This window comes from Oreochromis niloticus, linkage group LG9 (assembly GCF_001858045.2).
Source record: "Oreochromis niloticus isolate F11D_XX linkage group LG9, O_niloticus_UMD_NMBU, whole genome shotgun sequence".
NCBI classification, from domain to species: Eukaryota; Metazoa; Chordata; class Actinopteri; order Cichliformes; family Cichlidae; genus Oreochromis; species Oreochromis niloticus.
Genome location: NC_031974.2, coordinates 21278640 through 21302594, shown reverse-complemented (window position 1 = coordinate 21302594; position 23955 = coordinate 21278640). Strand labels below are relative to the sequence as shown.

General features: G+C 41.9%; 2 protein-coding genes across 3 annotated transcripts; one reads left to right on the top strand and one right to left on the bottom strand.

The window, feature by feature from the left end:
- Positions 1-999: 999 nt before the first annotated feature.
- On the top strand, positions 1000-13679 carry pcyt1ba (phosphate cytidylyltransferase 1B, choline a). Of its 2 annotated transcripts, none has more exons than XM_005471768.4 (8): positions 1000-1201; positions 5827-5926; positions 7284-7400; positions 7505-7656; positions 8478-8556; positions 8636-8778; positions 9058-9246; positions 9567-13679. In XM_005471768.4, exons 1-8 carry the CDS (start codon positions 1121-1123, stop codon positions 9789-9791), a joined length of 1086 nt encoding a protein of 361 aa, XP_005471825.1. In that variant the 5' UTR covers positions 1000-1120; the 3' UTR covers positions 9792-13679. The 2 variants fall into 2 exon arrangements, with proteins under 2 accessions (XP_005471825.1, XP_003443534.1); XM_003443486.5 differs by lacking the exon at positions 1000-1201 and adding an exon at positions 1300-2421.
- On the bottom strand, positions 12555-23405 carry pdk3a (pyruvate dehydrogenase kinase, isozyme 3a). The gene is made up of 12 exons (XM_005471769.4): positions 23021-23405; positions 20819-20960; positions 20604-20675; positions 19982-20166; positions 19795-19884; positions 19044-19121; positions 18752-18828; positions 18517-18618; positions 18299-18406; positions 18070-18183; positions 15391-15511; positions 12555-13563 (listed from the first exon to the last, which is right to left on the bottom strand). The coding sequence occupies exons 1-12, from the start codon at positions 23121-23123 to the stop codon at positions 13478-13480; spliced, it is 1278 nt and encodes a 425-aa protein (XP_005471826.1). The 5' UTR covers positions 23124-23405; the 3' UTR covers positions 12555-13477.
- Positions 23406-23955: the final 550 nt, after the last annotated feature.

Genomic DNA, 23955 nt, shown 5'->3' with positions numbered 1-23955 from the left:
GAGCGCCCAACCAATAAACTGGCACGCTATATCACCTCTGTCCACAAGGTGGCAGTGTTGTACAATATAGCAGTATTATTTCTCCCTATGGGCTGCACTGTATCTTCTTCTCTGTGCACCGGATTATATTTATCTGGCAGGCAAATGTGTGTGTGATTACTGAGGTCTGGCGCGATGTGGCATACAGAACATGCGCTTAAAATATATCCACAATTTCGACCGTTTTCAGAATTTACACTGAAACCAAGTTTATGTAACTTAAAGAAGTTTAAAATGCAATCATAAGAATATAAATCAGAGAAAGTTTCTGAGCAAAATTTTGTCAGTTGGTCTCAAAAAGTCAATTTATGTGATATTAGCATAAATATTGTATGAGGTTCAAACGAGTTTATAGTGACTTTTTATTTCTTTTGAGTTAATAAAATCGCATCGCAATTTGGCTAAAAGAAACAAAACAAGAACAATATATATTTACAAAACAACAAAAATCTTTTAAACCATTCTATAAATCCGGGGATTTTTAGTACTGGGGCCATTATTTTGCTCTGTTTTTCAAAGCCTGGCTACCCCAGTGAAGCTGGTTTCCACAGCAACCAAACCGGTCCATGGAGAGGACAATAGATTCCTGTCCCAGATTGGGGCCACAGAGACACAGTGCGTCCAATAATGAAAACACAAAGCGTGTTTTGTCCTCCATTCACACGGCTTATTTTGGCTTTCTATACATTAAATGACTGATTACTTCGCCAAGTTCCGGTGGACTGCACAGTATATTGCAGGTTATAGAAAGGCTCTTTGTAGTATTCATCTTATTTTTGTCTTTACAACATTAGGCTTTTTAAACTTGTTCTCATTAGGGTAAGAAGTTGCAGATTGCATGAATTAGGCCGTTTGCTGAGGCACAAAACTGAGGAAGTCTACTGTAAGCTCTGCTATATCGACTATGGCCCACAGTTGTCGCTGCTCATCAGCGCTGAACAGCTGATGCGTCCTTTGGTCAGAGTAGACAAACAGCTTGTTGTTGCTCTGCTGCACTTCTGCCGCTGCGCAGCTCGCTCACTTTATAAAGAGCAAAGCAGAGAAAAAGTGAGCCTCATTGTGATATTTTGTTTGTTCCACCATGGTGAAACAACGACGCGTCAGAGCGCATTCCTCTTGCGCACCTGTCGCGCCTTTTTGTCGCAGAAGAGGATCTCTAAAGGTAAGACATCCCTAAACAGACATTAAAATAGTTGTTTCTTTATTCGCAGTTTATATGCGTATTCCATTTGTTGACTTTTTTTTCTTCTTTTTGTTGAGGACTCGCGGGGGTAAGTTGCCCGTTAGCTTGGAGGGTAAACTTTTATGAGTAGTCGGAATCTAATCCTAAAGAAAATGCGCCAAATATTAAAATACGACGATCCTGTTACAGTCAAATGCACTGCTGTACTCTATAGGAGCTTGGTTTACCTTAAGTTATACAATGAGGGATACTAAACTAGTCAGGACAGTTTTTTAGCTTCTTCTTTTCCACAATCATGTTTGTTTACAAATCTCACACAAAGATAAGCACATACACTAGACACGTGAAAACCCACATACTTCTATTTAAATCAGCGTTTGGCGGATAGCGGTGCCACTCAGTGCCATTTTTCACTGATGGTGCTATGGCCTGCTCCACCAATCCTCACCGGGTATACTGGCGGTCCTCTCTCATTGGCTACCTCATGGAGCTCTCTCTCCTCTTTTCCGTCGCCATGGAGAAAGCTCCTCAGCGCGCAGAGATCGTTTACGCAGACACAGATTCACTCACGGCTCGTGAAAAGATGTCAGTGTGATCTCTTAATTTATCTCCTCACTGTTTTGGGTTGAATCTGTGCTCCTTTGTTAGTACACAGTAATAAACAGACAGATCGTAGAAAATCAAAATCAGATTATTTGCCAAATATGTTTTCCCATGTGAGGATTTCACCATAGAGTCAAGCAGTCAAAAGAAGAGTGCTCTGGTGTTTCCCCGTATACCCTAAAGGGGCACCCCTGAGCAAATATGGTTAAACCCTTTTAATTCGGAGAAGTCTTTTATGTTAACGCTTTAATATGACGCAAGACTAAAGGGAATATAACTGTGATTTAACAGACGGCGCTTGACGCTTTTTAAATTACTATTAAAACGGGCAGAATTTTTTATTCCAAAAAATAGTCAGAGTGAGGCCTCTGCCATGAGTCTGCGTCTCTGCAGCAGAGAGGATCAGATGATGAGGAGAGGACAGACAGAGAGGCAGAGCGGAGAGTGGGCGGGGGAACTGAGGAAGGAGACAGAGTGGTGAGGAGAGGCATCGTTCCACTGATGCTGAGTCACATATCAGAGGGACCACAGCTGCATCCCATGAGTCTTTGGGAATAATGGAGGAGCTTGAACACACCTGCCCTCATCCCCGAACGGTAGGGCATCCGCGCCTATGTGTGTGTGTGTTTTCTCGTCTTCCATTGCGCACAGAGTGTGTGTGACAGAGAGAGGGAGACAAAGGGTCCTGTTATGAAACAGATCCCCTGTAGCATGTGGCTGTGGGATCTGCTTAGAGTGCTGAGTGGACAGTGTGTGTGGGTGTTTCTGAGTGTGTTGCCAAAGGAGGGAAGGGGTCCGTACGGTAGCCAACATAGCATGAACCTCCTGCTGAGGGGGAAATTGCCGCAGCAAGGATACAGAGCTTCCTATGTTGGGATACTCTGGTGTGATTTATTGCTTTAATGCTCCTAAAAACTCTCCATTTTGCCCTTTCCTCACCTCTGTCTCCACTCCATCGAGCCATTTTTTCTTCTTGAGAGCCAATCTCATTGTTAGTCTCATGTCCCGTGTCCCCGTGGCTCTCTCTTTCACCCCAGCCTTAATCCTTCTTATGCCAGATGTTCTTTGCTTGTGCCAGAGTCGGCATTACTGAGCGCCTGCTCTGATAGGTCAGGTGCCTGTACCTCTGGTCACTTGGTTTTCAGTCTTTACCATCTGCTGTGTTCAGATGGTGGAGCTCTGTTCTTCCTGGGCCATAGGTGAATCACGGGTGATGAGGGAACTCCTCCAGCACTTTGTTGTTCTTTTCTGTTGAAGTGTGTGTTATGCATTTATTCACTTTTAAGCTCTAATAAACACTGTTAACCAACACCTTCTGGCTGTAATGTTGTCTGTAAGTGCAGCAGAATTAGGAAGTACAGGACAGCATTTAAAAGAGGAGGTTAGCTAAGGAAAAGTTAGATTGTCAGATTGATAGAGAAAGTAGGCAGGACTATGTGTAGAAAATAGAAGAGGCAAAGGAAAAGGCTTGTAGTGAGTTCTATGTGAGGCTGGACACTAAGGAAGGAAAGCAGAGAGATCGAGCTGGAAAGGATGTGCAGCAGGTTAGGGAGCTCAAGGATAGAGATGGAAAGGTACGTATGAGTGAAGGGATGATAAAGGATGGAAAAAGTACTTTGAGGTATACTTTGAATATAGAAATTCAATTCAGCTCAGTTTTATTTGTATAGCACCAAATCACAACAACAGTCGCCTCAAGATGCTTTATAATGTAATGTAAAGACCCTACAATAATACAGAGAAAGCCCCAACAATCAGATGACCCTCTATGAACAAGCACTTGGCGACAGTGGGAAGGAAAAACTCATATTTAACAGGAAGAAACCGCTGGCAGAACCACGCTCAGGGAGGGGCCGGTTGGTGGTGAGGGGAGGAAGACAGGACAAAAGAAATGACCGCAAAAAACAGCTGTTACACAGATAGGCAGGCTATACTGTGCAGCTTATACATGTGCAATTTGAACTCCTTTTTGGAAAAACAAATATTCATTTATGATCCAGCCATGTGCATTTCCAAAGTTAGACAAGTACAAGCAAAATTACCTACTTATCTCCAACACTGAGAAAGGATCAGCCAGGATCTAACTGCCACGGTCCCTACTGTTTGTCCTTGATACCTGTTTTGAGTTTTTATTTAATGTGTTCAAGTTCGAGGTTCTGTTTGTTTCTTTTATAATTCTAGGATATTACAAGTCTTAGTTGTGGTGGTGTTAAGTGTGTAGCTTTTTTATTTTATTTTATTATCTTAGATCAGGGGTAGGCAACACACCTGAATCAAATGCTTAGTTCATTACCAGGCCTCTGGAGAACTTCAAGACATGTTGAGGAGGTAATTTAGACATTTAAATCAGCTGTGTTGGATCAAGGATACATCTAAAACCTGCAGGACACTGGCACTCGAGGCCTGGAGTTGCTTACCCCTGTCTTTGAGCTTTTAATAGAAGTTTTTTTGGTCATATTATTGGTTTTATTAGCAAATTTCTGGTGTTTCTTTTTGTGCTTCTCTCTTTTTTCATTTCTGTGTTTATGCCTTGGTCCCTCTCTGCTCCCTTCTCTCTGTCATCTTGCTAAGTGTTACTGTTGGTATCTGTTAGCCTCTTTAAATCATTATCGGCTTTTACTTTGAAGATTGTTTTCTTTTGTTTCCTGTGTTAGTTTTGCTTCCTGTCTGCCTTCCCTAATGATTTTTACCTGTTGCTGACTGTGTTCCCCTGTGCTCCTCTCCTCCCGTTTCTCATTAGTCGTCAGTCTTCTGTCTTTCTTTCATCTTTTATCACATCATCTGTTTGCTTATGTTAGTTTCTTGTGTTTTGAACTTGGATAGCTGCCACTAAAGCTTGCTTTTGCAGTTCATGAACTCTCTCCTGCATTCTGTCTTTGGTTCCACCTTTCTGATCACTAGCAGTCAGCAGGCATAAATGTTGAAATTTTGAGTTTTGATCTGTTAAAGGTTATAGTGAAAAGGGTTAATAAGGATACCGAAGTGGGTCTTGATTTGTTACTCAAATTTGAGGTTGGTAATAAAAATTCAATAAACAATGGTGGCAAGTTTTTTTGATTTACGGCATTGAGGTACTGTTTTAAGGTCAATATAAAATATTTGGCATCAATTTTCCCTTCATTATACTGGACTGCTGATGCATACACATATGCAAATAATATCTGCCCTCTAGCTCTGTGTTTTCTTCTTCATCTATTTACCTTTTTAAAACCCTCTCAGACTCCCCGTCTTGGTGTCACGTTTACTGGTTTGTCTCCATGCCAGACCGGTTGCTGCTCCTGGAGGATACATGTTGACGTCAGGTGCCTGTTTATTCCACAGAGGCTGAATCTGTCTCCATCCTTTCTTCCTCCTCTCACACTCCCACGGCTTTCTGTTCTGTGCTGACTCCAGGTCCTTTTTATCTGTGTGAATGAGATTCAGCGTTTCTCCTGCAGTTAACAGATGGCACGAAAAGACACATTTTCAGGAAGGCTGCAACACTTTAACCTTGATATAGCTTTGACACATGCTAACAGGCACCCAGATCTCACCTGTGCTTTCTTGTTCTGTATTTTGCTTCCATGTCCCAGTGATAACTCTCCTCACCTTGTTCATTTTACCGCATAAGTGCTCTTGTTTTGCATTTTTCCTGGGAGGCTTTTGAATCAGTAGCTCTACTCTTTATCTATCTATCTGTCCCGTCATGTCAATGCTCACACAGGTTTGCGAAAAGGTAGGTCTGCCCGCACACACTGACTGATCGATAACACTGAGTGCAGCGCTGTCTGTTTCATGCGCTGCTGTCCCAATAGAGCGCAGACATCAGCTATGATCAATAACTTAATGGAGGTTACAGTAAGTGAGGAAGGGCGTGGAAAAGGAGGCATGCTGTGCATAGCTGAAGTGATAGATGAGTGTGTTTCTCTGCAAAGGGATTTCCCATGCTTTTGGATGCTGAAGTAACTGTCATCAGTCTCCCTCGTTCGTTCTGTGTTTAACCTGGTCACTCTCTGTCTCAGACTCTCACAGAGCCTGCCATCTTTGCCAACGAGACCAGCTGTGACTGTCGCGCGCCTCATGAGAAGCTCACCATCGCTCAGGCCTGCAAAGGCACCCCAGGTAGACCTCCCGCTGTTCGGTATCCTCCTGTCTTGCGCACAGTCTTCTCCCAGCTTTGATGTTTTCCATTTACAGCATTCCTCTGCAACATCTCCTACTGCACTACTCTATCACAATTACTTCTTTTTCTACTACTACTACCACTACTGCTACAGCTCCTATTGCTGTTGCAACTAATGGTTCTGTTCCAAGTGTTTGTACTATGAACTCTCACAGCAGCTACTACACTCTTACCCCTGATGTCATTACCACCACTAATTCTGTGCTAACTCCTTCCACTAAATGTGTTGTTGTCTGCTGTTGCCATTTTTACAGCTGCCACTTCCCATGTACTCTTGTACTTGCACTGCTACAGTAATTATAGTATGTGAGATAATAGCATGTGTTTTTACAAGATAATTGGACTGAAATGGGCAAGTCATTACTAGTCCTTTTCATGTCACCACCACTGCTGGGGACGACTGAACTTGTAATTAATGTAGGGGTTTAACTACATCTTGCAGTAACTTGCTGGCAGTTCAACTACGCTCATTACTTCCACAAAAGAGTCTCTTTCTTTCTTTCTTCTTTGTCTTCTGTCTGTTAGCATGTTATTTAAAAAGGTATGGCTATACACTGCTCAAACAAATTATTGTAACAGTTTGAAAACACATTAGATCTCAATGGGAAAAAAAATGCTGGATATCTACATTGATGTGGACTGGGTAATGGTTTAGGAATGAAAGCAGCAGGCTAGTCCATTTTGCTGAAGTTTAATTGCACCAGCTCAATATGGTACTCAGTAGCTTGTATTCACACCAGTGGCCTGCTGGAGGTCGTTTTTTGGGGGTCAGTGCTCACCCTGTTCCTCCTTGCACTAAGTAGCAGATGCCGAGCCCTGTCCAGCTCTTCTAGAATAACTGTCTGTCTCCTGGTATCTCGTGCATGCTATTGAGGCCGTGCTGGGAGTCACCGAACCTTCTGACAATGGGACCTACTGATGTGCCATCCTGGAGGAGTTGGACAACCTGTGCAACCTCTGTAGGGTCCAGGTGTTGGCTCATGCTACCAGCAGTGATGCTGACCTTAGTCAAATCCAAAGCTGGTGAAAAACAGCCAGAAAACAGTGAAAATCCTTTGACTCCAAAAGCACTGCCAATTTGATCATGCTCGAAAACATTTAAAAATGTTTAAATGAGCCTCTGTGGCTCCAGATGAAGCTGTGCAAAACTACTTTGCAGCCTGCTTATTCTCTGTTTCTGTGTTTGACTTGAGGCTATATTAACTGTTACTCTAACAGCACACCACTTCACTTATTTGTGCTTACCTGTTCCCGTGATGTTGTACTGTTTTTCTGTTTTTCTTTCTGTATTTTCAGTGGACCGGCCAGTCAGAGTCTACGCAGATGGCATCTTTGACCTATTCCACTCCGGACACGCTCGTGCTCTCATGCAGGCCAAGAATCTCTTTCCAAATACCTACCTCATAGTAGGAGGTAAGACAGACCACACTGGTACGGTTTCACCTGTCCAGATTTGTTATTTAATCACCACACCTCACATGGGTTTTATGTATGTCACTGCTGTGCTCTTGAAACAGTGTGCAGTGATGAACTGACCCACAAGTACAAGGGCTTCACAGTCATGACGGAGCACGAACGTTACGAGGCGCTGAGACACTGCCGCTACGTCGATGAGGTCTTGAGAGATGCACCCTGGACTCTCACGCCTGAGTTCCTTGAGAAACACAAGGTGTGTGTGTGTGTGTGTGGGTTTCAACTATATAAGCTTTAAAGTGGATGAAACATTTTGTTCACTAATCGGCTAAGTTTTGAGACACTTGTTGCTCAAAATTAGGATCTTGACAGTTCTTCGGGCTTTAAAGTTTTTGGTTTCAAGGTGAAATTACCTGAAAGAAACTTACCTGCTCACGTTCAGTCAATGGTGCAGGCAGTGTTAGCAATTAGGTTTAGTTTAGCTTAGTTTTGCTATTAAATTCAATTATATTTCAGTCAAATCTAACCTAGTCTAATCTAGTTTAGCTCCTTTAATGCTGCTGTGCATTGATATACAGGTAGAGCTGGTCATTCACTTATCAGAAGATCAGTAGTTTGATCCCCAGTGTCTCCCTGGGGGCAAATACTGAACCCCAACTCCCCCTCAGTGCATCTGTCAGAGTGTACGAATGAAACACTTAAAGGAAGAGAATAAACGCGCTATGTGAATTTGTGTGAATAGGTGAATGAAGCTTGAGTGCTTCGAGTAGAAGTATTAGTACATTTACTATATGTATTGTACACATTCACCTGTCACCTGTGACCTAATACCTGTAGCTAGTGAGTAAAGTATTTGAGGAGGATGCTATGCTGTGAGTAAGGAAACTTTCTTTACCATTTAGGAGACCTCTAATTATGAGACGCGTGTGACTATCACCCCTGAAATTCTGTGTGAAATGACGTCTTCATGGCCATGCCACGTCTAACTTTAAGCATGCATATTTTGCCCTTGAAAGACCTGCTGCATGTTCACTTGTGTGTCTGCCATACAGTACGTGTCCTTTGATTGTTCCTCAGATCGATTTTGTGGCTCATGATGATATTCCATACTCCTCAGCAGGAAGTGAGGACGTTTACAAACACATCAAGGAGGCAGGTCAGTGTCCGATGACTAAAAGGACATAAAATAACTGTTTTCCACCATAAAACATACCTGCTGTGTGTGTGTATATCAGGGATGTTTGTACCCACGCAACGCACAGAAGGAATCTCCACCTCTGACCTGATTACGAGAATTGTCAGAGACTATGACGTCTACGCCCGACGCAACCTTCAACGTGGCTACACGGCCAAGGAGCTTAATGTCAGCTACATCAATGTGAGAACATTTTACTGCACTGTGTTGTATTTCTAAACATCAGCTTAGCACAAATTTAATGTGAAAAAAAAGCAGATTTTCTTCTTTTGAGAAAGTAACAGGTCTTTGGATATTGTGCATCACAGTTGTATGGAGCTTAATTTGTGATGTGACTACAAAGCTGCGGTGTTGAAAACTGACCTCAGACATATGCTTCCTATTTACAATATTCACAATTTTTGATTTAGGTTCTGGTTCTCCAAAAATGTGGCAATTATCCGCAATATTTTGTGCCCCCAGGAGAAGAAGTACCGGCTACAGAACCAAGTGGATCGGATGAAGGAGAAAGTTCGCACAGTCGAGGAAAAGAGCAAGCATTTTGTTTACCGAGTGGAGGAGAAGAGCCACGACCTCATTCAGAAATGGGAAGAGAAATCCAGAGAATTCATCGGGAACTTCCTAGAATTATTTGGACCTGATGGGACATGGGTAAGTAACTATCCAATGTCAACGCTTACTAAATATAGAAAAAAGTTTAAAATACTTACGATCATTTGGTCACTGGAATGTCTTTGACACATTTTCAAGTGGAAGTTTTATTCCCTGTCGCTTGTACTTTGATGTGATAACAAGTCCAGTGTGGCGGGGCACAGTCTGTGGCGCCGCTGCAGGGGAGGCGTGATGAGCCGATGCAGCTCTGGTGTGTCAGCCTCCCTGCAGCCGCACCACAGACCACGCCCCGCCACATTCAGTTTTCTTAGGTGATCTAATTTCCTAACATTTCGATCTTCTTTCCCCTCTTTGCGCAGAAACAAGTGTTTCAGGAGCGCAGTGGTCGAATGCTCTCCTACGCTCTGTCTCCCAGAGAGTCACCCAGCAATAGCCCTCCCCGCGAACTTTCCCCCCTGCGCTCACCCTCTCCCCCGTCTCCCCCCGCCCGCTGGCACAACGCGCGGCCCTCGCCCCCTACCTCCCCAAAAGGAGCGTCTGCGTCTATAAGCAGCATGAGTGAAGGGGATGAAGACGAAAAGTAGACGGTCACACCAACCCGCACACGCGCACACTCACACACACACACACCTCACTCACAAACACATGCACACACTCCTCCAAACACTGGCTGACAAACTGAAAAACAGTTACCCTCAAGGATGTTGCAAATATGCAATGCAGACGGTGATCATGGGGAATGTAGTTCTGAGCTGCAGAGCTAAGAAGCCATCACTGTCTCTGTTGTTTCTGGGCAACCAAGCAGACAGGAGGAAGAGGAAGGACGAAGAGGATGAGGACAAAGTGTCAGATTTTGTAAGGACAAAAATCCCGTGCAGCATCTTTGACTTTGGATTGTCCAGCACTGATAGAGACTGTCAAACAGCTTGCTTATAATATCATCAGTTTTGGTTTTTTGTCTTATTATGTGAGATTATCATTTTCTCTTCAAGATGCCAAGTTTTCTTGTAACCGGTGTGATAGCTATGCGCGAGTAGGCACAGACTTACAGAAACACCTCATCTTACATTCAGTTCTGCATATCGTGCACACTGGAGCTGGTTTCATTCATTTTGTGTAATTTTGTGCTATTTAAACGACAGACCCCTGCGAAGCCTAGAGTAGCTGAGGCGATGCTTGGATAACACACGGCCTTTGCCGTTTTAGACCGTATTCACAAAAACGATCGCATTGAAATTCACTGATCACGAGTTACTTCTAAGATATTCATATGAAATTCTCTGCAGGAGCCCAGAAGACCGTATATTGTCAAGTTTCTGAAATGCAGATGATATGTGCAAAAACCCTAAGCAAAACCCAGCAAAATACAGAAAAACAAGACATAAACACAACTTTTAAAGCTCACGTTTTTTTGGATGATTGTAAAAGAGACACAAAATCCAGTCCTCGAGGCTTACTGCACCAAATAGTTTGATGAAATAGAAAAAATAGAGCCTTCATTTATTAACCTCTTGAATGTAAATTGCATCTTTTAGACTCCACAAAGAGGTAATGTTATCACTCTCACATCTAGCCATATAAAAGGTTGCGTCTCACCTGTTAAAGGAAGCACTTGTGGATTTTCACCATTTAAAAAAAAAAGCCATGTAATTTTTTTAGTAGTCTTTCATGTTTAGCAGAGATTTCTTTGGCTCTTTGGGACCTGATGTCAGCTGTCCACAAAAACCTGACAAACTCTGACGATACTTGAAATATCTCAAAAATATTAAAGCTCTCTGGGTGAATCGTCAGGTTTGAACATGGCGCTGTTCTCGCTGCGATGATTGGAAATGTACATTGCTCACGTCTGAGCAGACCTCTCTTCCACCCCAGCAACACAGTAAGTACCCTATAATGCAACGTAGAGACCTTAATGTCCTGTACGCACTATATGTTAATCTGCACTATATGAACAAAATTTGGGAATGTGTGTCTTTTTTTTAATTATTAATTTTAATGTTCAAATGAATCAAAATGTGAATAAAAGAAAAAAAATGTATAACAGAATATGAAGCAGACTTTTAGACTTTTTAATTGATGCTAAAAAGTTAAAGGTCAATAGAGACTGGGGGGGACATGACTTGACAACAGCTGACTCAACTGTGCAAATAAAGAGTTGAAGTAGTGGGAAGAGGTGCAAAGAACACTGTTAAACCCCAGTGATGTCATGTGAAAAAGAAGGTATGGTGTCTTTCACGTCTAAGTTTTCAAATATCAGGACATAAAAATAATCCAATCCTTAACTGTTTTAGAAATTAAGACAGCATAAAACAACATATGACCTGTTAGACTGTATCATTATTTCCACCCTCCACAACAATTAGAAGGATAAGTAAGTGTGAGCATCTTTATGAAAGCAGAAATTTCAGCAGTTTTTTAGGTCTGGAAGGGTTTTCTCTATAAAAAGAACACAGCAGAGCTTAGGCTTGCAAAGTTGCATTTGAACAAACCACAAGACCTTTGGATATTTGCTCGTAATAAGCAGAGAAACCCAAACACAGCTGTCGGCATGGTGGTGGCGGGGTAATGATTAGGGCTTATTTTACAGCCACAGGACCTGGACACCTTCCAGTCACTAAGCAGACCATGAATTCATCTGTATACCAAAGTATTATAGAGTCAAATGTGAGGTCACCTTTCAGTCAGTTAAAGCTGGGCTCTAACTGGCTCATGCTACAGGATAACAATCTCAAGCACAGCAGCAATTCTACAACAGAATGGCTGAAAAAGGAAAGAGTAAGTCAAAATCCAGATCTCAACCTGATTGAAATACTGTGGCAGGATCTTAAGAGTGCTGTGCATAAAGCAATACCCACAAACTTCAATTAAATAAAGCACTCTTGTGTAGAAGAGTAGGATAAAATTCCTCCACAAGAAAGTAAGAGACTGATAATTTTCTTCAAGTTACTTGCTGATAAAAGTAGGTTTTCACACACTGCTTATGTTTTTTGGCTGTTTTTGTTAAATTATCACAATGAGTAAAAAATCGTGTTACTGTATAACTTTAGAACCTGGTAAGGCCCAATTACATCTTTTAAATTTTGTCTTGTTTAGTAAAACCTTAGACTGGACAGAGGGTGTACTTCCTTTTCCACACCTGCAAACTTTAGGCAAGACATTTACGGGAGATTCAAATGTTTATCTGAGGCAGAGCCAATCTGCTAAAAGCAATCGATCAAAACAGAGACATGAACTGTTTAATGTAATCATGCATAATTGCGCCGTATGTGGTTTGGACCAGAATGTTTCAACACTGTGGAAAAAACCCCCGATCTGATTACAGCGTGGATAAAAACTGAACACACCGATTACACACAACAGCAAATCTCTTTTATTGTAATGTTTGACAGTTGGTATTGGAAGTTCATCTCATGCTGAATCACATTATAAGACCATTGTAAAACCTTTTTTTTGGTGTATGTTGATGTTGCACGACCACCTCTTATCCAGGAGACTCCAAATGCAGTATTTAAGCTGGATGTACAGCAGGGTGGAAAAAACACACATCACTCCACACTGGCTGCATCTACAGCATATACATTATATATGATTTTCTAAAATACTCTTACCACATAGAAGGTCTTTAAACAGTAAACTACTAAAAGTAGAAGATCTTCATTTCAATAAATGATGGAAACTGGAAGTATAACTTTGATCAAGATGTGGTTTTTAGGTGACTGGTCAACAACAGGACCACACTGGCCTACACATCAACCACTAACCTATGACGCAGCTCATCCTCTATGGTAGGTTATTCACAGGGTATCAGCCAGACTGGCATGTCACAAAGGAATTGGCAGTGATGAAATCTGATGGTTAACATGTCGGTTTCCACACCGAGTTATTCCCTCTTTACACATCAGGTGAAGCTAAATGAGATGAGAAAAAGACGTCACTTCGTATTTGTGAAAATCTCCCAACATCTGCTTTAAATAAATCCAGGTTTGAGCCATGACTTGTTTAAGTTTTGGTCTTTTTCAGCAGCCTCAAAAAAATAAATAAAAACAAATGCATCACCATTAGTAAATCCTGACCTGGGATCCGATCTGATTTAATTAGCTCCTTGATAGAGGTCTGGAGTGATTGCATGAAAGCTACACGAGGTTAAAAATATACACGTAGGATTAGTAAAGTGCACAAAAACAGGTTCCTGAATATGATCCATGTGCCAAAAAAAACAAACAAACAAAAAAAACCCAGGAAAAAAAGTGGATGGATTGATGCACAACTTTCAGTGCCCTGGAGGCTCTGCTTCTTTGACCACATTTTCCTCTGCCGACTTATCCAAACCCTCAACTGTGTGTCCCACATGACTTCCTATTGTATAAATAAGGAAAAAAAATTTTAGTTAAAGTTAAAAACCTACAAATCACTAAAAGATGAATGAAAGCAATCACGTGTCAGTGCCAAAAGCCAAAAAAAGCCAAGGAAAATTGTGCACAATCGTACAAATAAACTAAAAGCCAGTCAAAGTATATGCTCTTACATTTAGCTTCTAATTCAGTTCTTTTCATTCAAGTTAAAAAAGCAAAAGCACATAAAAAAAAAAAGCAGAACTTTGTTCAAACTCAGAAGACTATGAGGATTAGTAGTACCACAAAATAGATACACGCTGACCTGATGAAGCATTGTTATGAAAAAAAAGTCAAAGCTGCGAGCAGTTGCTTATCCACCGTGGCGTGCCGGCAGGACGAAATAGGAAGTGTCGAAATGAAAGCTGTAATCCCACTTTTTTTTTTTTTTAATAGTCCAAGTGTGATCCCAGCAGATTCATCGCATTTAGCAAGGGTTTTTTTTTTTTTCTAAACAATACATGGTGCTAGTGTGGCTGAAAAATGACACGATTGCAGTACTTCTACTGCAACACTGCCCTTTCCTCCATCTGGTGTTTTGCTGAGAGGACAAACTGACTAAAAAAAAACCCTTAAAGTACGATTTATTGACGAGCGATTCAGATTATGCAAGTGCGTCGTGGCTTTTCAAGCGAAGTCTCTCATGATCATTGGAAAAGGTAAAAGAGTAATAATGATGATGATAGCTACTATCATTTGAATCACAGTGAATAGACAACTCTGGTGGCATTTCCTAAGCATCCGAGAGATGCTCCATTGGTCTGTTAATAATTCTTATATCAGGACAAAGAGCAAAAATATTTGATGAGGGTTAGTACCATTTGTTAATGGTCTGCAGGTGGCTGGTTATCCTCTAAGCGTAAAGCTAAACAAAGTTGAGGGAAAGACACTCAGACACTTTTCACTTCTAACATCGTCCCTTTTTAAATGCTCTTCAAGTTCCAGCCTTCATAGGCGGGCTTTTTAAAAACAATAAATATGCCATACGTTACCAGAAGTAAGGCTTGCTCTCTTTTTCGTTAAATAAAATCCTGACTTTTAGAAGCTTTAAGAATAAAGTGTATGCTTCATCCATTGGTTCCCATTTCACCCCCCCAAGCTAAAAACGGAGTGCAGCCAAAACAAGTCTCTATGCCAAGGGCACACCGGCCTAATTGTGCGTTCAGTCAAGAGTGTATCTGAAAGGAAGTGAAACCTCCTCCTATTCTAACTTGCACTCAAACTAACCCCTTTCTCCTGACTCTGCCTGTGTGTGGCGAGAAAGAAACAGAACATGAGCGTTTACTGAGAAAGACACTCCATCAGCAGCGGGAGGGGAGCTTATTCAGCTGCACAGAGCAGTAGCCTAGTCAGCAGCAGGCCAATGTGCGTGAGACAGAGGAAGAGATGGCAGTACTGCTATAAAGTAAATTTGAAGAAATGAAGTCCATCTTTGTAAAGGTCCACAAGAGTAACCAGTTATTTTTAAAGGGGTCGGACACTGGGGGTCTATAACATGGAAAAGGTTCATTTTAAACCTCGTCTTACAGCCAGTGGTGATGCCACGACAATGAAAGCTACGCTGATGAAGGCCGTTGCCATTGGGTACCGATATGAGTGGAGGACATCCATCCTTTCAAAACCTTTAGCGAGTGGAATGTGAAAGCAGGTCTAATCCTAACCCAGGCGTTTTACCCAAGGGCAACATTTCATCGTGCATGTTCTATGCAGAGTGCAGGCATTCTGGCTCCCAGGGGAAAGCTTTGCTAGCGAGCTGGGCAGAGTTATCTGTTGGCTTTGTATTTGGACTTGCTGGCATCACGTGGCTCTTTGCTGGGGTTGCTCCAATCGTCCGCCTCGGGGCTCGTCTTATAATGCCTCCACGCCGACTTGTTGAAGACAGGCAGACGCTCAAAGGACTCACTGGACAGAGCCTTTAAATAAAGAAACAATACATCCAAGTCAAGGAAAAGCAACTTTGACTTATCTTTATTAGAGTAGTTATTATCATTGTTTTTATTACTTGCCAAGAGTTGGATGGGTCTAAATAACCGTGAAGCTGGAGATGATTAGCTTAGCTCAGCATGAAGACTTTGAACACTGTTTCTGGTGGCTTCCAGCTTCTATGCGGTTTTGTAGGTAATAAAGTGATGAGCCTAAGAAATCTTAATACTTGAATAGTGATATGCAAGGTGTTTACACTGCTTCACGTTTTATGCTTAACTAAGCTACTCATCTTCTGGCTTAATAATCACACTTTTATTTGGGGGTGGGGGGGCGCCTAGGTTACAGATACACATATTTTGGCAGAACATCAGCCGACATACATATAATAACTGTATGGCACCTTTCAAAGAAGCTGAAAGAAAACCAGTGCCATTCCCCTTTTTCAATTAAAACACAGGGAGCTGCTGCTGCTAAGAGGAAAATTGTTTGTAGCAGCATGTCGTTAAATTCCGTCAAGTCAGCCTCAATCTGTCCACAGTTAATACACCGCTTGGCAATTAACACCACATTTACTCCATCACAGTCAAATACCAGCTTGCAGTACCAGCATAGGCCAGCGAGTATACTGAAACGTGAACTACTAGAGTGATTTCTTTCACTCTAGACTATCAAAGACTTTCAGCTTTAGTTCAATGGATTTAACCAAAGTATTGAATTTACTGATGAGGAACCACAGTACCCAATTTTCAGAGTCTTAAAAATAACTGGACATTTGACTGGCAGGTAGTTTTCTGGTGAAGCCTGTTGTCTTGTTACTCCATGACAAACATACACAATCAGTTGTACAACAATCTGATACATTTTTAAACAGAAGAAATTCACTGGTCATCATCAAAAGGACTGAAAGGCCACAGAAGACAGCTGACATGAATGACGACAGAATTATTTCCATGGGTAAGAAAAACAACTTCGCAACATCCAACCAAGTCAAGAACACTTGAGGAGGTAGACGTATCATTATCACAGTCTACAATCAAGAGGCGCCTTGAACACAGAGGGTTTACAACTAAATGTAAACCTTTGCACTCAAGAACAGGAGGGCTGGGTTAAAACAACTTGCACAGATCTGGAAAAAACAAATCTTTGGACAGATGAAATCAAGAAAAGCTTGTACCAGAATGATGGGAAAAGAAAAGGAAGAAGAAAAGAAAAAGTTCATGAAGCTCACCGTAGTTCAGGGCCAGCCACTGGTGTTTATTGACAGTGTGACTGCTGGTATGAGTGTTAGGATGACCTGTGAAGTGTGCAGGGCTATACTCTCTGCTCAGGTTCAGCTCAATGCTGACGGCGCTTCGTTTCATGGAGTAAATTAATCATGAACCAAAGCAAACTGCAAGAGCAACCCAAGAGTTTCTCAAGGCAAAAAAGTGAGCTATTCTTTAATGGCCAAGTCATACCTGATCTCAACCCAGCGCAGCATAACTTTCAGTTATTAAAGACTAAACTGTAGCCAGAGACTGCACTTGGCTGCAGTAAAGGCAGTAAACTCATTCAAGACTTTTGTTATGGTATCGATTTAAAAGTCATCAAAGAAATCTACATCGCCTCGTTCTTGAGACATTGTGTGCACAAAGTTAGGCGTCCAAGCTCCCGTCCACAACAGAATACTTCACAGAGAGACATGAGTGGATTCTTCTGTTTTAATCCTCCCAAATTCAAAAGTATTTTCAACTCTCAGTTAAACAGAGGTGTCAAATTAAAGGAAAAACAAAAACAAAAAAACAACAAAAGGAAAGGTCCTGGGTAATTATGTGTCCAAGAGACTACAGGAGGCATGGAACGCCATTCTTTCAAAGGGCATTTCCTCACTAAGGGTTTTCTCACACAAAAACCCCACAGTACAGTTCGGCTATCTGCCCAGAAGATCACCTTTTGTGGCAGAATCCACAATCGAAATCACAAGTCTCCTGACAGATTTAGTAGAACTCGTGATTACATGATTGGCTGCCTGGATGCAAAGCCTGTGACTTGAACTTCAAGCTAAAATCCCAGCTTATAAATCTGCATACTCTTTTGACAGCTTTATGTCTGATTAATGAACCCAGTCCAAAAAAAATAAGAGAAAGAACTCTTACTGGCACTGACTGACGTCAACTCTAATTTCACTTTCGCTTCGCCTATTTTTACCATAACCAGTTCCACCTCTTTGCTGTCTGCAGGTCACAATCCAAGACTCCAAAATGTGGCACACGACACTGAGTATCATTTTTTCCCCATTAATCTATCTCAAGTGCAATTTAAAAAAAAATACTAAGATGATGACACAAGTGATGGACGTAATAATAGTAGGGAAAAATCCTGGAATAGGAACGTTTGAACAGCAGGAGGGGGAGAAATAATCCCAAACTGTGCCAGCTTAATGCCAACACAACTGAGGCGTTGTAGAGGTCAAGGGTTCGGTTTTTTCCTTTAATTAATCACCAATCTGTGTCGTGCCTTACAGATCTTTGCAACGTTACAGCATACTCAAATTTGAATAGCTCACCTTCAGATAGATGACTGCATCCGTGCCAACTCCTTCCATAGAGTACAGCTTCAGATCCCCCTGGAAATATCGGGCATACAGCCTGGAAATTGGTAAACCGTAGCCAAAACCAGCCTGTAAAGTAAAAAGAAAATTAATGTAAAGTCATACTATATAGAAAAATGCAGGAGCCCAAAGAGGCTTTTGATCACAAGGGTCGATACTGATGCGATTGTATGGTTGCAGGTACCAGCGGGACAGCTCCTGGCTCCAGGCTCGGCGTTGGGGCAGTGGAGTACATATAGTTGAAAAGACGGTCTATCTTCCTGAGAGGGACTCCTCCTCCTCTGTCGCTGATCTAGAGACAAAAAGGATAAAAACAATGGAGAAATGGAACAACTTAAAGACAATAAAAGCTAAAACACCTCTAAATATTTCTTTAACGATGCAAATGTGTGTCGAATTTACCTTTATCGAGAGATCCTCTTTACCCAGAGTGACTTTTGTCTTCACTGGTGGTAATCCCTCTTTACTGTTCTCATGAAGCTCCACTGTGGCTCTCATGGAGTTCTGCAAACATCCCAAGAGTTCATTAACTCAGCTCAGCAGCAGCCCTTACAGAATTATAGTCCTGTTACGTCTTAATTGCATTTAATTAGATCCGGGCCAGTTAGGTTAGGAGCACTGACACTGGCCTGCCTACCTTAAAGAGCTCAAATAACATGTGGAATAGATGAGAGGGCACATACACCACTTGGATGGGCCTTTTGGGAGCCTTCACTGCAAAGAAAAGGAGCATGAAGACTAAACGCACACTAAAAAGCAGCTTCTTTTGAAGTAAATGAGGTAGTGGGTCATTACAGGACTAAATCTGGCCCCAATCTGTGCCCAAAAGCTCTAAAAAGACCGGATCACAGGGTTGTAGTTTTTTCAGTGCTGTGACTAATTACAGAGGAGATTGCTTAAACTGCATAAATGCACAAAAGCACTCTTACTGTTGAATTCCTCAATCTTGAGCTCAGGAGCGGCCGAGTAGTACTTCTCGCACAGCATCTTGGCAGTGTCGTAAGCATCTGATGGAAGAGGCAAAACAACATAAGTCAGACCAGAGAACGGCGCGGATTTCTGTTCACAGGTCACTAATGCATCTTCTGTCCCTTCCTGAGTCACTGAAAGTGCAGTGCTGGAATTCCTTTAAAACTATCATTATATAAACACCCCGCTCAGCAAAGATTGATACTCTTTTGTTTGATTTGTGTCACTGCAGAGAGCGGCCGATGTGATATAAAACATAGCTAACCCCCACTTCCTGTGAGAAGAATGAATACATTTGCTCAGTATAACAAAATAAGTCAAACATAGAAAGAAAAATATTCCCTCTGACTTGAGCGAGCATGATCATGAGGAATTACAGCATTAAAAGGAGGATGAACACACAAGACAAACTGTATGCCCATGCTGACTCTAATTTGATAACATGTAAAGTTTCCTGTCATTTTGTTACATAATTACAGTGCAAAATATAACATTTTATGAAATCTGGTCTAAAAAACTTTACTGGTATACAATCAGTTCATACCAAGTATTCCTTAATGACTCATGATCTGACTAAATAAACCTTTAATTTTATATATTTCAGCTGCATTTTACTCAAAATGATTGCTTCATGTTTATTGAGGGTGACGAATCTTTTTCTTTCTAGTAAACCAGGTTAAATCGGTCATATTAAATAACTCCCAAACTTACCATTGACGACTTCTGCCACGTTGCAGTTCGGATCAATGCTGCCTATGTGTTTGGGATGTGCTGGGTTGGTATCGTTACCAAAAAGGAGCGCTGAAACACAGACGTGTGGATGTATAAACTTCAGCTGCACAGATGGATCCGATGGTCTAAACGACATAAATGTTTTGGGGGATTTTTGGAGACTCACTGTGCTGGTTGATGAGCATGCGGAACGAGATGCGATTGGTGTAAAAGCGGTCCAGGAAATACTGGACGTTGCTGCTGATGAACGGGTCGAAGCCGAACTTCTCCTTGTACTCGATGACCCCCTGAGCCATGGTGGGAACCACATCGTTGTGGCGGTTGCGGATCTCAATCAAAAGCTCCAGGAAACTAAAAAAAACAAACCAAAATAAAAATCACATGAAAGAAGAAACATGTTTTATATGTGCACAAAGAACAAGCCAGAAATTTAAATGTCACCATGATTTCTCTGCACAACACAGCACAAGAATGAGGATCTGCATTGTTATTTCATTTTCCCTGGACAATTATTGGAAATGTGTTCTCTAAACAGAAAGACCCAACCACATTCCTGTCTGCGTTTATCGGTGACACATGGCTGTTTAACAGACGGGCATTGTTTTTGTATAAATACAGCGTTACCTGAGCAGTCAGCAGAGATCTATGTGCACTAAGAGGATTAGTTGCAGTGCCAGAGGGACTCTAATCTTAATGACATAAGTATACAACAGCTGGGTGTTGTAAAGCTTTATTTACTGTACATACAGCGTGCTTATTAATTTTTCATACAGATAACATCCACTCACTCGTTCAGAGTATGAGGGTCCTCTGGCTTTCTGTTCTCGTAATCGAGCAACTCCACAAAGCTCTGCATGTACCTGATAAAACAGACAGAGGGCAAAAGGCAACCTTTACACATGCTTACTAACAATATGGCAATAAACCTTAAAACAAGTCCTGCTGCCATAAAGGCTGCCCTTTGGCAGGCGTATAAAGAACATTTCTGGAGGGAGTGTCTTACCATTTTTGCACTAGTTTGACAGAGGGCTGGCTAAGCAGTTTATCGGGGAGAAGGTTGACCTCTCTCATGGTGTTGGCCAGCCGTACGGGCAGCTCCTTACGCAGGAACATGAAGGACGTTTTCTCACATGCATTGTCGCGGCCTGAGGGAAGCAGAAGTGAGAGGCACAGATAACGCCATGATCATGAGTGCATGATCGCAGAATTATTGCCACGGTTAAGGAAAACAACTTCACAACATCTTACCAAGTCATGATCAAAATGAAATATATGGACTGTTTTAAATACTAGGATGAAAATCCTTTGCAGTCAGTGACTGCCTGAAGTCTAGAACCCTTGGAGATCACCTAATGCTGGGTTTCCTCCCTTGAGATGCTTCAGTTGCTGCTTCTTTGTGAGTCTTTCTGGCCTCAGCTTTGCCTCCAGTAACTAGATTAAACTCCAGTAAAGTTTAATCTGACCCTTCTGTTCTTAACCTGTGGTTTGCACCTCGATGGTTAATGCAGAACTTCAGTTAGAACCCTTCGAATTGAAGCTGACAGTCTAGACTTGAACCATATTGACTGCTTGATCCATTGTGGTGGTGTAAAAAAGGCAAACATAATCGAAATCGTGTCTTTGTCCAAATACTTATAAACCTAACCACATATGTGGAGCTTCCAGTTTAGTTTTCTCTTGCCAATAAATACAGTGTGGAGTAAACAATATCAGTTTTCTGACACTTTCACAATCCTGTTTATTGCCATCAATAAAATATCGTGATTAGAGTTTTTCTTTGCTTGCTTCGGCAATCAGAGAGGCTCCCAGCTCACGGGGATCAAGGTCAAATGAAAGACAAAGCTTCATATAAGAAGGTGCTTAAAAAGCAAGTGTGCTGAACTCATCTAAGAAGAGCGCTCGGTTTCAATATCCAACCTTTAACCTGATATCTTAAACTTTGCCATCTGACTGCAGCTGTATCCACATGCGTGCCAACATTAGCTTGAAAAGTTCACGCAGGGAAATCATTGGTCATATTTGCCTGGAAAGAGGGATGGGCGGTCAGGGAGACGTTAGAGGGATTGGTGTTTTAGATCTGTTGCGGGGGAACTTAACAAAGTAGAGCCTTCTAGAGTTTGGACAGTGCTGCCCTGGGGACAACCTCAAAACTCTCAACACAGAAGAGACGATCATGACGTCCAGTGTTAGAACTTGGGATGATCAGACAAGAGGAAACGAGGGAAAAGCTGGACCTGACTCAGCAGTTTAAAGGGGGGAAATCTTGTGAAACGCAGAATGAGGAAGCTTGTGCGTGAGAACAAAGAAGCCTGTGGCGACTATCCCTGGATGACGTCTCACGTGCTCCAGAGTGAAACACAGACACCGATATGTTTTGGCTCTCTTGGTGCCAAGCAGGGGTTCTCCTTAATGCAAACAAGTGCGGCACACTTCCCGTCACGCATTCTACATCCACAGCTGCGAGAACAAATTACGCAACAGACATGCCAGCGTTTAATCAAGAGGCGGATTAAGGAAAGCCTTGAGTGCTTCTGCACCATTAATAACCGTCGTCTTGTGGCACACATTGCGACGGGCGGGATTTCTACATGTCTTGGTGCAATAGAGGGGGAACTGAAATCAAAGGCGGGGAAAACATATTAAACAGAAACACATTTAAAAACCATCAATCTGCAATGACTCGTGCTCTAGAGCGACCTCACTAAGACACAAGTGAAAATAAATAAAATGACTAAAGGCTTCCTGAGCATCTTGGCAACAGGAGCGGGGCTGCTGGCCCCTCCACTGCATACGTGCTGCTGTGCCAGTCTGACTGAGACTACCTGCATGCGTTAGGGTGCCTGTCAATACTTGTTTACAACGTAAACAAATCCGCACAGGACAGAGGACCGTCCTCTGTTTATATGTGGCTGCTTCACTGCAGGCGATCTCTACGTTTAACACACCTGACCGTAAGAAAGTCTAATGTTGCACGATCTGATATCGTCGTGTTGGTGTTGTTCCCAGATCATTATACTAAATGTTGTTTCAGCATCAACATGTTCCCTTCTATTAATAACGAGCCGGGGCTAAGCGTGTGACTCTTCAGGTCCACAGCTGCGACTGATGAGATGACAAAAACACACAACAGGGCCTTCCACCTCCGCCTCCACCCTCTACAAGTCATTCAAGTCCTCTAAAGGTGCCAGGCGATGCCTTTACTCACCGAAATCCAAAAACTGCTTGATGGAGAGCGGGGACGGTGAAAATCTGGAGTAATACTCGATTTTGGGGTTGCTGTTTTTCAGCAAAGACCAGAAGATCCTCATATTGAAAGTTTTAGCGATGATGTGAGTGAGAAGAAATTAGGAGAAGGCGGACAGATGCTCGGACGGTGCGTTTCTTCCAGGGGCGGCCACATTTCCACCGGCCACAGCGGAGGAGACGGAGCGACGCGACAGAGCCAGCTCCATAAGGTTACAGGATAGGATAGAAGCGACAGGAACGGCTTCCTGGATCTACATTACTGCACGCTCAGATGAGCTCAGCTATCCAAAGCCCTTCGCAATGACATGACGACTTCATGCCATACTTTTCAAAATAAAGAAAGAATGCGCAGTATATTTAGTAATATTTTATACCGTCTATAGGGCAACACTGCAAGCTGCAAGGAGGGGTAAATTGGAAAGCCTGGCAACAACATTTATTAGTTTTATATAATATTCAAATAAAATTATTAATATTTATTAAATCAATTAGCATATTGTATATTTCATTTTCTGCACACGTTGTATATATTTAATTCTGTATATATGGTCCTTATTTATCTATTGTGTTTTGCATGTATTTCTTTAACCCTGATGTGGGTCAATACAACAATTTTGGTGTACTGTTGTGCAAAGTACGAGCGTGCAAGGACAATAAAGAGTTCAACTTAAATGGTTTATTAATTTTAATGGATAAAACATTATATTCTTATACTTGGGATTATTATTTAAAGTCTCCCTCCCGACCCATGACCTGCATTTATACACAAATTCTGTCGCTTAACAGAAACACCATGCTTTTTTAAAGAATTTACTTAATTACTGGTGTATACATGGTCTATAAGGGTAACTTATCACTCATGTTTTAAATTACAATGACATTATCAATGTAACC